Here is a 15,045-nt window from a genome sequence, read left to right as displayed (position 1 = left end):
TAAATGTATCAAATTTTCCATAACATATTTTAAATTTTCAAAGAAAATTTCCAAAAATTCCAAAAAATGTTAAAACAAATTTCTCAAATTTCCACAAAAATATATAAAATTTTCTAAAATTCCCCCAAAATTTAAATTAATCTAACAAAAATGTCTTATTGCAATTATTTTTTCCTATACTGCAAATTTGATGTGAATTGTAATGATGATTTTATGGATTTCTTATTTTGAAGCAGAAAAAAATATACAAAAACAAGGAAAGTAGTAACTTTTGTCAATTATTCTAAAAAATATTGGCACTTGAATGTTTGCATAATGTGTAGAGTAAAACACCTCTGCCTCCAAAAAATGTGTTAAACTGGTATTTTAATACACATTTCTGGTCAAAGAAATATTGCACCCTCTGTGATTCGAAAATTGCAGTAGGTCACATTGCGATTTAATCTACATTTCGATTAATTGCCCAGCACTACTTTTAGTTACTTTTAGTAGTTTTTAGTTCTGATCCCTGGATTAACACAGAGCCCTGATCATCAACTGGCGGCCCAAGAGCCATATCAGGCCCCACAAAGCTTCCACCTAGTCCCCAGAATATCATCCAATTCAGAAAAGGAAGAAAAGAAGATGTTGTGGTTTTAAATCTCTGCAGCTTTAAAATCCATCCCAAAAAAAATTTATATTGAAAGTTTCAGAATGGCTTAACATTTTATCTGTTTTAGTAAATATAAAAAAAGGGTTACAACTGGCAGAAAAGTTGTAAAAATTGCCAGATAACGTGGTGAAAAGGGGTTAGAGAGTAGCAAAAATGGCTGATAAGTGTCAAAATGGGTTGTGGAGTTGCACAATGGGACAAAAAATGACAGGAAAAATAGGTATTCTGTTGGGGGTCACGACTGAAGCCCATCCCAGCTGTCACTGAGCAAGAGATGGGGTAAACCCAGTCAATCACAGGGCTGATATATAGAGACAGACAACCAGGCAAGCTCACACCTACGGCCAATTTATAGTCACCCATTAACCTAATGAGCATGTCTTTGGTGGTGGGAGGAAGCCGGAGTATCTGGAGAGAACCCACGCGTGCACGGGGAGAACAGGCAGACTCCACACAGAAAGGCCCTGACCGGGAAGCAAACCTTCTTGCTGTGAGGCAACAGCGCTAACCCCTGCGCCGCTGTGCAGCCCCCAGAAGTTAACATGTGGCAAAAAAAAAAAAATTGGTAAAAGAGGGGCAAAAGTATCAAAAATTGGTCAAAAGTGGATAAAATGGTGCAAAAAAGTAACGAAAAGGTGTAAAAAAGTGGCAAAATAGATGAAAATTTAAAAACATGGATGAAAGTGTGGCACTGAGGGGATAAAGCATGAAGGTAAAGTGGTTCAAATAGGGGGAAAAAATGGCAAAGAAGTGGGTTAGAGAGTCAAAAGGGGCAAAAAGTATGAAAAATGAGTTAAAAGTGGCAAAAATATAGCAAGAATAGCTTGGCAAAGTAGGGAAAATGGGTTGAAGAGTGGCAGAACGGGCGAAAAGGTGCAAAAATGATCAAAATGGATTAAGAGTGGCAAAGAATGTTGCAGAAATCACCAAATACAGTAATGAAAAAGGGTTAAAGAGTGCCAGAAATAAGTTAATACTGGTGCTAAATCACCACTGGGGAGGGTCCATTCTCTGGGATTTTCAGGGACCCAGCCAACTCTGCGGGCGGGACTGTCTCCTTGTGTTATACATAATATTGATAGATCAGACTAGTAATATAATACAAATACAATAATATATTAATCAGACCAAAATATTTATCTAATTTTTGTTCATTTGAAAGTCTAGCCCCCCCAGAGTCAGGAAAAATCTGGTCCCTGTGCAAATGTACTTGATGACCCCTGACAAATAGGAAACCTGCTCTACTGTCTCCATATTTGTAGTTTATACATCAGCTGCCTGAGCTCTCTTGTGCACCCTCTAGAGGTCCACACATGTCGTGTACAGGCAAGTTTATTTACAAGAACACTCATGACACAGCTGGATGCACAGGTGAACACAAGGTGAAACAGCAAGCATCTCTCCAGCCTAAGCATGATTTATACTTCTAGGTGAGATCTGCACCATTACATGTGCTGTAGGTTTACATTTAGGGTGAGATTTATGGCTGCAGACAACAAACAAGATCTGCTCTCTGAAAATATCAGAGGTGCATTTACTCATCCATATTTCTTAGAGGTCAAACAAGATCATTAAATTATTAAATCTAGCAGCCAAATCATCCATCTCTTTCGATGTCTCATTTTGATCAGGGCAACTCTGACATAATATGTTCAGTTTTAGTTGTCATGGGTTACAGAAAACACACTGAATCACACTTCCAGCAAAGATCTGGTCAGCCCTTGTGAGTCTAAAACCAGTATATATGGAGTTATGCAAATATTCACCTGAAAATATCCCAAGCAGTATGGACAGTGAGTGATTAATGAATTTAGTTGCAAAGTTGCACAGAGCAGCTGTGCCACTTCTTTTTTTCTTTTAAAGCTCTGATCAAGAATCGAGCAAAAATGAAGTAAAGTAGTAAGTTTTAATCTCACCTTTATGACCCGGAAGCTGAGGTATCGTCGATTAAGCATGATGATTTTGTACTCGTTGGTTCCTTCGTCGAGGACATGGCGGAGTGCGAGGAGTGATGGAGCGTTGGACAGCACGGCGCTCCTCCAGGCTGGATCTCCCTCGTGAGCAATGACCAGGTTCTGCTGATGTGAGGAGATGGCTTCAAACAGGACCGCTGGCTCATCGTACTCATCAGGAGAGGTGAAGTGGTCCTGAGTGGGACAAGTGGACATTTTTGTTAGATTGAATTAGCCATACTAAAGACACGTGAGCACAACCTGAGACATCTGCCAGCCTCACCTGGTGTAGTTTGAGAGACATTCGGATTCCAGGCACCACGACTTTTCTGAGCAGCTCCATGTCGGCGAAAATCCACTCGTCTCGCACTGAAGAGATGCGGAAATCTCCTTTAAATAACGCATGCAGCCCGTACAGGAAAGACTCCAGGTTACTGTGAAGGAAAGATGAAGATGATGCACTGGTTGATAACCATGAATTAACACTTAAATGCAGTTGTTTTAAGCAAATATGGAAGGGAAACATCCATGCATAGATAAATATTGATAACCATAAAGTATGCTTTTTGATTGGATCGTATAAAAACAAAATAGATATTCAAAATACCAGAATTATTTACAAAATCCTTCTAGTGCATCAAATGCGACAAGTTTTGTCTACACAAGTGAGCATTTAACAGCCCTAAAAGCATGATAAAGGTTCCATAATTCTAAAAATATAAGTAAATAACCTGGACATGTGATGTGCTGCTGTTCCCAGAGCTCTCCTCCCGAGCACAGACAGACCGAAGCAGAGCAGCACCAGAGCAGAGTCCTTCTCGCTTTCCAGAGGCTAAAAACCGATGCAGAGACAAGGAAGATTCTTTAACCTGAAGCTGAATTTTGTGGGAAATCCTAGGTAGCATCATGAACATAACATGCAGGCTTAGAGGCTTCACTTGAGTGATTGTGGAGAAGAAAACCTGAAAATATGAAGTGTTATGATGACACATTTCTGACCTAACCTGCAGGGATCAGGATCCCCATCTTACCTTGGCCCTTCTAGAGTTGCAGTACTGGATCCAGCTCAGGTAGACGCCACAGAAACTGTCCCTGGAGATGCCCGCCAGTCGATGGTCGTAGTCCTCGTCAATGTTGGGGTTGAAGGTGGGATCCAGGTCGACGTAGTTCCTCTCCCCACACCCCCTCAGGCCGTCTTTCATGGTCTCATTAGCCAGCCACTCCTCCAGTTTGGGCGAAGCGATCACATAGTAGATGATACCCTGAACCACAGATGAGATGTTGGCTTTAGATCAGAGATCAATAACTCACCAGCATTTAAAAGCAGCACCAGTTTAATCAAATCTGACAGACCTTGACGTAGTATGTGGTGAGGATGCGTCGCAAGTCGAACACCTGCAGCATGGAGGCGGCGCTGTTGTCAGTGATGCTGTAGCCCTCCAGCACGTATTTGGTGACCAGAACCTCCCAGGCAAGCCAGCGCTGCCCAAAGGCGGCGTTAAAGGACAGGATGTGAGGGAGGTGACCGGGCTCGCAGCAGCAGCAGCCCTCGTCCTCCTCCACCCCCTCTGTGATGGCCTCCACCTCCCTCTGCTGGCAGTAAGTTCCTGTGGAGTTCAAATAGCAGTGGAGTCATAAAAACAGAAAACTATAGACGACAAAAGTTTGATCACAACTCCTGTGACTCATTTCTATAAACTGAAATAAAACTAAGAAAGAAAGTCTAATTTTCCTGCTGACCTGTCCATTTCTTGCTGAATAAACTTTACTCCAATATTGAAACATAAAACTTTAACTAAGATTTCTTCAGTCTGTATGAGTTGTTCTACAGCACCATAGGGTTGTTTATTCTTATGCCTCTTAGAGCAGTGGTTCTCAACGTTGGGGTCGGAAACCCTGTGGGGGTCGCGAGACACTAGGAGGGGGTCGCCAGATGCCTTAAAAAAAATAAGAGAATATTTTTCAAATAATATCAAACTGCATATTTTAGCCATTTTAATGAAAATATGAGCATAAAATTACTTAAATATAAAATAAAAATCAGTAGCTTTGGTGCTAGCATCCTGAATAACTGTACCCTCATCTGGGAGCTGAAAAGCATTTCAAACTGTTATGGGGTTTTTATATTGGAAAATACCCATTTGTGCCAATTTTCCACAACTTTCCCTACAAAGTTTTGCCACTATCATTGACGACTTTTCATCAATTTGTGTACAGTTTGGACCATTTTTTGCCACTTTTTACTCACTTTTGCCATTTTACACAAATTTCTCCTGATTCTAACCAGTTTTCCTCACATTTTGCCCATCAATTTGAACACAATTTACACTTGTCATTTTTTGCCTATTGTTGCTTCTGTTGACCTAATGTTAGCACTTTTATACCCTTTTAATGCTTGTTTTTGCTCATCTTAACCTCATTTCACTATATGTGATGCCCATTTTTTTGCCAAATTTTGCATATTTTTCTGCCTCAGTTAACCCATTTTTCCACTTTTAAATCCCATTTCACCAAAATTGCCTCGTTTTTGCCACTTTAACCCATTTTTGCCATCCTTTTTAAAATATTTCCTATTTTTAAACCCATTTCCACTACTTTTAAAATCCCATTTCACCACTTTTTTCCACTTCCATTTCCCATTTTAGCACTTTTCAACCCACTTTAATTCTGTTTATAAGAAAATGGGTTTACATTCTTAAGAAGAAGATACTAAGGCACAAACAAATAAATAAAAGGTACTTGGAATATTTGTTGCTTTGGTGAGAGTGGTTATTGTTCAGGTTAAATGTATGCATAGCACAGCTTAACTTAAACATGGGCTGCAGACTGAAAAGGTTGAGAACCACTGTCTTAGAGCAGGGGCTCTCAACTTTTTCAGCCTGCAACCCCCAAAATAAAGGTACAAGAGGCCGCGGACCCCCTCTGTATCTGAAGGAATAGTTGAACGCAGCAATGCACAGTCACGGAGAGTCATGTAAAGACTGAAGTTTTAAGGTTTTTTAAAGAAAACTTTGATAAATAAATAAATAAATCTCACCAAATGGCCATGTTAAATATAACATTTAACTAATGTCATGCATGTATTTTTTATTAAAAAACAGGTAAAATACACAATTAAATTTTTTTTTGAAATATTCGTTGTTGTCTGAAGGCATCTGGGGACACTCTTTTAATGTCATGCGACCCCCCAAAATTGAGAACCCCTGTCTTAAAGAACTTTTGCTTTTATGTAGATCTTGTGCACTCTGATCAATGTGCAGTGTAGTGCTTTTTCATGAATGTTTTTATTGGTTTATCAGTTTACATAAGGGTTGATTGTTTAATGTTTTTATTTATTGATTATACCAGTGGTTCTCAAATGGTGAGGTAAGGCACACTGATGTGCCTTGAGGCAAATCTTGGAGTTTGTAGATTATTACTACATCTATAGAACAACTTACGTTGCTGTAATACGTTTTAAAAAGGCTATTATGTATGAATATGGATATGATGTACTTTTAAATGTTTTTTTTTTTTTCTTGGCTTGATCTTTTCTCTCCTTGATCTGTGTAAACAAAGCCTGAATAGCAGTGGCTTATACTAAGAATACAGCTAAATGTGTGCAGTACTCAAGCCCAAGACAAATGAAAAACCAGAGAGGGCAAATAAAAACTGTCTAATCAGAGGTGGAAAAAGTACCAGACTATTGTTCTCCAGTGTTAATTTCGTCGACTAAAACTATGACTAAAATGTTCATCAACAGCCTTTTTTTCATGACTAAGACTAACAAAAATAGATCTGCAATGACTAAAACTGACAAAAACTAAGTTTAGTTTTCCTCAAGACATATATATGGCAGGATTAGAGTGGTAAAAAAGACAACATATCTTATATTTAAAATCTGAATCACGAGACCGAATGACTTAAAGGCACTGGATGATTTCTTAGCACTTTATGTAGTCTGAATGATGACTATTAACACATTTTATACTTAATAATACTTACTTAATAAGGCTGTGTAGTTATACTGTAAAACAGTATCCCAGGGTATTTTACAAACAGTCATGCAATTCCTTTAATTACTGTCATGAAAAAGCTGCTATCCTGTTTGTAATGTTTATAATAAATGTCTTTTAAATGTGTGTCCTTTTCTAGTAGCAGCACCACTTACTGTGTATGAAGATGCTGTAAAAGTGATGACAAAACTCTTATTAATGGTGTGGACCACAGGATTTTGATTTGATTTTTAATTAATACAATATCGTGTCATGTCCAGCCAAAAGAGGCTTATAAGACAACCAAAAGCAGACACTTGACAAAGATAATTCTGAAGAAAAGAACCATCCTGATGTTTCCTCCAGGCTTTGTTACATACAATCTCAGCAGCTCCCTACGAGATCACCCTACGAGAGCTGCAGACCTGGAGCTGCTCTAATGCAGTTGTCTTGTTAGCACAGCTCATCTTTGTCCCTCGTCAGAGTGGCTCACATCCCTCCCCTTTCCCATTTTTCCTGCTTCCAACAGCTAAAGGACAGAATGTCCACTTGCCGCCCGTCATATCTAACCCACTTGCATGTGCTATTGTAATGATATTATAAATTCTATTCCCCTCAACTGCCAGTTGACAAATCTGTCCCCTGTCCCACATAAACACCCTCCTCACCTCTGAACTCCAGTCCTCTCAGCTGAAAAGTGACCAGGCCGTTCCCGATCTCGATGAGATGCACCAGAGCGTTCAGGTAGTCGGAGGCCAGGATGAAGCAGTCCCCGGTGCTGAAGTTCCCCCATCGGCCCAGCAGCAGGTCTCCACACAGGCTGTGCTGCAGGGAGCGGGTCAGGTGCTCGTAGAAGATGGAGTTCAGGTTGTTGTCGTCAGAGCCTGGAGAGGGAAGAGACGTGTTACTTTTAATGTTTGCGAGTAGTATCACCAGAATGTGCTGGAAACGTCTCCAATACTAATCCATTCTATAACAGCAACACACAGAAGTCTCCCTATTAAATCAAACACATTCAACGGTATTAAGTTTTTTTCAGCTCTGTATCGCGGCCGTAATCTCAGAAACCCTCAGCAGTCATAAGTAAAAATAAGTAAAAGATCCTGAATATCTCTGGGAATGGAGGTGAACTTTTCTTTGATTCCACCTCCATAGAGGCTAATGCTAAAGGACTTCCTGGTCCTGGTCCAGATTTCCTTTTTCATGTGGCTTTTATGTCTGCAATGTGTCGGCTGTCATTTCTCTTATCCTTGAAGTTGCACCATTGACAAGTCCACATCAGACTATGTAAAATACTGTGGCTCCATCTCCTGTTAAACAGCTGTGCCACGTGCCTCTCTGAGTTTGTCTCGTTTATTTAATGCTGGGTAATTTAAGGTGAATATTCAGTTTATACAACCTCACTTTTCCTGTTTATATTACTTACAGAGTTGCATCAATTGTACTAGAGTTTTATTTATTTCTTGGATTAGTTTAGTTTGACTCATTTCTATTTTACAGTTTCTGATGGCTTGATAAGTTTTTGTTTTATACAGGTTTTTGTCGCTTAAATGCTGTTTTTTGTTGTTTGGTCATTTAATATCTGAGTTTTTAGGCTTTTTCTCTTATTTAAACTCAGCATAAAAGCACGCCTTGTACTGCTGTTTTACAAGACAAATACAAGTAAAGTTCTAAAGTTAGTCTCACAGAGTCATGTGCATAAGTTTTGTAGGGCACTAAGGATTCATCACAGCACCCGATGTGCCACAACCTGCGGCTGGAGCAGAAGGGAAGGCGGCCAGAGTCAAGCTCAGTACATGTCAACACAAGGTCAAGCTCGTGGGCATCTCTTTTGTCTAAGTCTTATCACCCCTGGTGATTTGCTCTTGGGACACCCACAGCATGACCAGGGCTGGTCTCTTGGAACCTGCTGCCTGCTCGGATGGTACTCTGGGCCAGTAGTTTTCACCCAGGCAGGTAAGGTGAAGCCAAAATCTCAAGGCACCTTATTTCATATCCATGCAAAATAGCCTCTCTAACACAAGGAAAGTGTATTTAGTTGTTGTATAGCAGAGGTGTCAAACTCAAGGCCTGGGGGCCAAACCCGGCCCACAAGATTAAATCATATTTCTGTTACAACTGGCCCATCAGCATGAGGTCTGCGCAAGTACCAAAATGTACACTTATTCTTGAAAATTTATGATATCCTTGTTAAATCACACAATCTGAAAAAGTAGGAGTAAAAATAATTAGAAAAAAGTCAGGAATATGGGAAAAGAAATTAAAATAAAATAAAATTAAATGAAATGTGCTTTAATTTCACATTTTCAATTTTGCATCTCACAATTAGGACCGAAACTTAGAATTCTGACATTTTCTTTCACACTTTGAGCATTTCAACTCATAATTCTGACTTCTTATATAATATTTTGAACTTTTAGATTCATAATTTTAATTTTTAAGTCAGATTTTGACCTTTTTAACTAATTATTTTGTATTTTATCTCATATTTTCAACTCCTAACTTTGACTTTATAATCCCATAGTTTGACATTTTAGAAACTCAATTCAAAATTTTGAATCATATTTTGATTTTAAATGTCATCATTTTGACTTTCTTTTTAATATATTTGCCTTCTAAAAACATTATTTTTTAATTTCAATTTCATGTTTTAAGCCTTTTGAAATAATAAATTTACTCTCTCAGATTTTTGGCCTTCAAACTGATCTTTTTTTATATTTTTTCTATAATTTCAAAATTCTTAATCATCAGTGCTTCAGTGTTTTTTCATGTTTTATTACTGGTGAAATGAGGTTGAGAGTTTACGGTTAAAAAGATGACCCCGTTAGGCCCTCATGTTAGACCTGAATCCAGAATCCGGCCCCTGCTGTGATTGCGTTTGACACCCCTGTTGTACAGTTTCAGTTATAAGAAAAAAAAGTCTACATGCACATCCAAACCTAGGTGGGCAGGTGCTGAGCTGAAAAAGAGACTGATACAGAACAGAAAGACATCTTGCACACTGCAGGGCTCCAAAAATAGAATTATTTATTGCACCAACGTGACATTTCGAAAAGAGTTGCTCTTCATCAGACTGAAGAGCAACTCTTCCTTATTAGTTTCAGTTATAAGGCATGGTTGCACAAATTCCAAAGACACACCAGTGTGCATTGCCACACCATTTGAGAACCACTGCCCTCGACCATGCTTACATGTCAAATCCACTCCTTACTCCACCCTAAAGTCGGTGACTTTTTTTTTCTTTTCATCAGATTATTTTCCCATGCAATATGCAAGGACATGCAGAGTATGACCAGGGTTGTGTCAATCCTCCTAAATGTCCAATTGTGCCCCCAGGCAGCTTACTAGTCATTACACGCCTTACTTCAGCCACAAGTTCTGGCTCAAACATGCCTAAAGTTCTGCACAGTACTGTATTTTCGCTAATTCCTGCAAATTCACATTGATGCTTAATGCCTTGTTGAATAATGTGCAAAGGGAAACTGATTCCCTCACCAGGATTTCTGTCCAGCTGAGAGGCCAGACGAGTGTTGGAGTGGTCCACTCTCTTGGTGCTGCAAATAGAGAAAATTCAAGTTCAGCAATCATCAAAAAAGAAAAAAAGGATTTCAATAAGGAATAGCATTTCAATATTAGAAAAAAGCAATAAAAAAAACAGGGCCGCTTGTCTGGTGTGTAGCACGTAACTAGAGCATGACGAAAAACAAACTTGAACCTCTTTTGGCATCCAGATTTCCAGAAGTTAGCGTGTTGAAGTTTGTTTTTAATCACGCTCAAGTTAAAGATCAGTTCTAGATCTGTTCAAGCTACCAAAGAGCTCTGTCGCTTAGTCAGTTTGAAGAGGCTCCCCAGTCCTGTGTTTTTTTCCATAGTATGTAGATTATTATTTTTCATACTTGTAGTCTCTTTCCCAGAACTTGACGGGTCTGACGTAGGAGGTGATGAAGATGGCGCTGCCCAGGAAAGGGTTAAGGGGAGTGGAGAAGATCGCCGATACTATGGCCTGAACAAACAGCATGGCAGAGTCTGGAGAAGCTTAAGTCAAGGATAATTTAAAGACTCTGATACATAGGGATCCTGTATCCAGCAGAAACACTGACAATAGTTAGGCACAAAGGGTTTGTAAGGGAGTTCTAGAACAGCCTCCTGGAGGCAGCATTTACAGCAGAGCCACTGTAATAAACCGTTGATTCAGTGTGCAGAATATGCAAAGCGCTGAGGCTGATGTGATTATCATGAGCCTGATAAAAGGCAGCAGTGAAAGGATACGAGGCACAGCGAAGGGCTGAGCAAAGGCGTGGAAGGCTGAGCCCCATGTGATCTGCCAGGGGGCAATGTAGGTGTACACAAAGTGCAGTTTGTAGAAGAGCTCCCACATCTGTAAAAAAACAAAAACAACACTCACTTTGATTGCATAATAAACATTCACATCATTTGTCCTGAGGAAGTGGAAAATAAGTGGGTGGTAAGAATGATCTGCATTCAATTAGAACTTTTTTAGATGAGAACAGAAGTTGTAAAAGGCATCACGTTTTCCTCTGACCTTGCTGAAAACGATGGACATGAGGAAGAGGTCGAGCAGCAGTGTCTCGGACAGATGGCGGTAGTCGAAGGTGAAGAAGAGGACGGTGAAGAGGATGGTCACATACTGATAAGTGGGGCTGCTGTACGAGGAACGCAGCAGCTTCAGGCCCGCCACCGTGATCATCAGAGCGCCGACCCTAGGAAATAAAAGCAGCGAGGTTTCAGATGTTAGCGCTAAAATCAAGCTAAAAGCATGTATTTATTCTTAACCACCCCAAAACGTCACATTATAGCTGCCTTCTCAGTCACAGGAGTTGTTTTTGGTGATGCTTTAGTAAATATTCTTGCAGAGTTTGATGAGAACATACCAATCCCATGTCTGTTTGATAAATAAAGAGCTGAAACCTGAAGCTAATTAGCTTAGCATTGAACTGTAAGCATAGGGAATAGCTAGCCTTGGTGTAGATAAACAGGAAATACCCAGAGTTTGTTTGTCATAGTGGGACTTGTTTAATTTAAGTGATTTGTTTGGATCTAATTTGGTATTTTTGTGACAGAAAAACACACAGATTAAAGCAGAAGTTCCACCAGTGAAGCTCTTTTTTTTTGGCAATGGTGTTCAGTTGCTTAAAATGAGCAATTCAATGGCAAGTCTGGCAGGTTTACGCTTATTCATACCTGCTAAAAAAAACCCAAAACTGTCATGGACTTCCCTGGCTGAGCTGTATATGTAAATGAAAACAATAATCCCTTTTTAACCCCTATTTTTCCATTATATTCTTCAGCTTGTCTCCCAGGTATTTTCCCCTCCTTTGCCTCTACATAAGAAGAAAAACTTCATGTGTCATTTGAGTGTACTATATATATTGGTATTGTCTAAAATGAATTTGGAAATATCAGAATATTGAAATTTTGCAGAAATCCAATCTTGTGCATTCCTAAAACCTTCCCAAACTTTTAGCTGTTAAAAAATCTAGTCAGGATCCTCACTCTGTGTCGAGTCTCTTAGGACTGGCCAGCTCTCTTGCGCTGCCGCTCAGCTCGTTCAGGATGACGAGAGGGTAGAGGACGTTCTTCTCCACAAACAGCAGCCAAACGTGGAGCTTTTCAAACCACATCACATGAGCAGCATCTGGAAAAAAAAAACAGGGTATAAGCATCATGAGATACAGAAGAGGAGGAAGGACTAAAATATGAGAAAGGACACAGAAAAGAAAAATACACAGTATTTTTTACCCTCTTGATAGTTTATATTTAAATCTAAGTTTAGTACATCTGTCTCTTTTTGCTTTTCAAACAGCTGTTGTAATTTTCTCCTACACTGAGTAATAGATAAAGGGACAAAGATACCTGATCACCAAGATCTTACTCATAAATGTTACTTGATTAAATGTTATTTTGATGATGGGGAGCACTCACCCCTGACTTCAAACTGGTAATACTCCTTGGTTTTGAGCAGCGGGTGGGAGAAGCAGTACCAGGGCAGCTGCTTTCGGACTTGAGGCAGCAGGTAGTGTGTGAGCAGGCCGACCGTCCCCAACAGTGCATACAGGACATAACTGAGGAAAGGCTGAGGAGCACAGAGAGAATTGGTCATACACCGATGAAACCAAAATCTACAACCACAAGAAATGTGCTTTTATGTCTTGTTTTTTCCCCTAAAGGAGCCGCTATAAAACTTGATCTTTTGTTGTTGTCATTTAAAAGTAAATTATAGAATCTTTAAGCCTTTGGACCAGCATTACAAAAAAGGAATTGAACAGAGACAGAGTTATTTTGTTGGAGCTACAGGTCTTTTCCAAAACCAGAAACAACTTGTATCTGGCTTTAAAGCCACCAGATCGCATTAACAAAAACTTGACTATAACATTGCAGAGTAAAAACTAAGGCCCTGTTTACATGACGTTTTCACCTGATAACATTGTCATGTAAACAGGGCCTAATGGTGTTGCAAGCACACACCTGTTAGTTTTAAATGTGTATTTCAGATTGCATAAAAAGTTTTAAGGCCCCAAATAGAAGAAATGGCATCTTGATCTTTCAAAAGAAGATTTATCTTGACTGCCTTGTCCTGTTCTGCTTCTGACTCATGGAACAGGCTACAGGGGCTGCTCAAAATTACTGAGCATTTACCTTTTGGGCTTTTTAGAAATGTTATTTTAAACCTCCGACCTTATGTCTGTAATTGTTTTCTGTAAGTGTGACCTTTATTGTCAATTCATCATCTCCAGTCTGATGATTTTAATGCCCTTTCTGTCAGTCTCTCCTCTGTTTCTATTGTTTTGGATTCTCTGAATTTCTCCTGTAATTGACTCGACATCACTGTAAATGAGGGTATAAATAAAGCATAAATAAAGGTTGACTGATTGATTGATTGATCTTTGGGGACTCAGTAGCTTTGTGATTATGTATGTGTGGCCCGTTTACAGAGCATGTTGACCTTGAGGTGGGCAGCAAGGGTTCTAATCCAGCCTGTGGCTTCTTTCCCATGTCATTCATTACTCTTCCTTCCCAGGCTTCAACTCTATCCACTGTCCTCTAAAGTTAAAAGCCCCAAAAAAAAAGAAAAGGGGAAAAAGACAGCTTTGCTCTGCCATTCTGTCTTTTTTTTTTTTTTTAAAGTTGCATGACACTTAAATCAGTGTCAAACAGACAAACCAAAAATGTTGAATGGACACATTTTGATTGGGTAAAGGAAAATTTTGCACCACTTCAGTGCTAATGTTGCCGACTAAAACTATGACTAAAACTATTTTTAGAAAGCCTTTTTTTCCAAGACAAAAACTCAACTAAGACCAACCAAAAATAGATCTGTGATTACTAAAACTGACAAAAGTAGGTTTAGTTTTCATCAAGATGACTAAAACTAGACTAAAATGCAATGTAGTTTTTGTTGGACATTCAAAATCTGTGATATTTCTCCACTGTGGTTAAATCCGTCAAAAAACAATGTAGCTGTAGCTACTCTGCCTCTCAGCTGTAGAAAGCAGGAACCCCAGGTTTGGCAGAGTGCAGAGAACACACTACCATGACTTGGTGCCAGATTGAGGCAAGAAAATAAATGCTTGGATTAAAAGCAAAGACTAAAATGTGTTGACTTTTTATGGACTAAAACTAGACTAAAACTTAAAAGGGTAGACATTAGTAAAATGGGACTAAAACTAAAAGACATTTCATGTAAAGACTAGGATTAAAATTAAAAATAGCTGTCAAAATTAACACTGCAGCACTTACATCCCATTTTGTACCTGATGGCTAAGCCGATCTGCTGCAGCACTCTTTGTCATTTAACCCTCTGAGCCCAAAGCAATTTGTGCAACCATTGTGTGTTGCCTGGACTTTTGACTTAAAAAGCTTGTAAAGGGGGCACAGGTGGCAGAATGGATAAGGTGCGCGACCCATATATGCAGGCTCGAACCCGGCCCGAGCCCCCCCCCCCATACCAAACAAAGGCACAAAATGCCCAAAATAAACCTTTAAAAAAAAAAGCTTGTAAAACATTAACCCCGTGGTGCACAGTCAAGTTCTAAGCATCCTTTTGTTCAGGATAACCTTGGCTTTAAGAATAGCTGAGTTGCAGCAATGTCACTTGAATTTTAGAAGAGTTATTGGACTAAAAAGACAAAAGAAATAAAAAACAAAATGGAAATTAAAAATTTCAAACACAGAAAATGTGAATGACTTGGGCTTTTTTTTTTTTTTTTGCAAAAAACTTGTTCTCCAATCTTTTTTAGGACCAAAGAATTAGAAGCAGGCTAACCAGCTAACAGCAGGAACAATCAAAAAATGGATTGTAAATGGATAAAAAGACATCCTTTATCAGAGTTACTGGTGTGGATTTAATCTTCAGAGACCCTGAAAAGTCAGCCAAGTTCCAGGCTTGCTAGAAATTGTTCTCTAAGAGCTATAAAGGCGTGGATTGCGTCATTAGAAAGTAGGGAAA

The 15,045-nt window shown here is 39.2% G+C and overlaps 1 protein-coding gene across 1 annotated transcript in view; it reads right to left on the bottom strand.

The window, feature by feature from the left end:
- The window catches only part of pcnx1 (pecanex 1), an 86,811-nt gene that overhangs the window by 9,667 nt on the left and 62,099 nt on the right, over positions 1-15,045 (bottom strand). Inside the window, exons 20-31 of the mRNA XM_041812270.1 lie at positions 12,522-12,672; positions 12,093-12,234; positions 11,122-11,299; positions 10,848-10,956; positions 10,475-10,604; positions 10,074-10,132; positions 7,247-7,462; positions 3,958-4,211; positions 3,636-3,866; positions 3,336-3,436; positions 2,888-3,038; positions 2,569-2,799 (exon numbers count right to left, since the gene is read on the bottom strand). Coding sequence (XP_041668204.1) covers positions 2,569-2,799; positions 2,888-3,038; positions 3,336-3,436; positions 3,636-3,866; positions 3,958-4,211; positions 7,247-7,462; positions 10,074-10,132; positions 10,475-10,604; positions 10,848-10,956; positions 11,122-11,299; positions 12,093-12,234; positions 12,522-12,672 — 1,953 coding nt within the window. The remainder of the gene's footprint in view (positions 1-2,568; positions 2,800-2,887; positions 3,039-3,335; positions 3,437-3,635; positions 3,867-3,957; positions 4,212-7,246; positions 7,463-10,073; positions 10,133-10,474; positions 10,605-10,847; positions 10,957-11,121; positions 11,300-12,092; positions 12,235-12,521; positions 12,673-15,045) is intronic.

This window comes from Cheilinus undulatus, linkage group 18 (genome assembly GCF_018320785.1).
Source record: "Cheilinus undulatus linkage group 18, ASM1832078v1, whole genome shotgun sequence".
Taxonomy (NCBI): domain Eukaryota; kingdom Metazoa; phylum Chordata; class Actinopteri; order Labriformes; family Labridae; genus Cheilinus; species Cheilinus undulatus.
The sequence above is the reverse complement of the archived record's forward strand: the minus strand, read 5'-3'. Positions and strand labels throughout refer to the sequence as shown.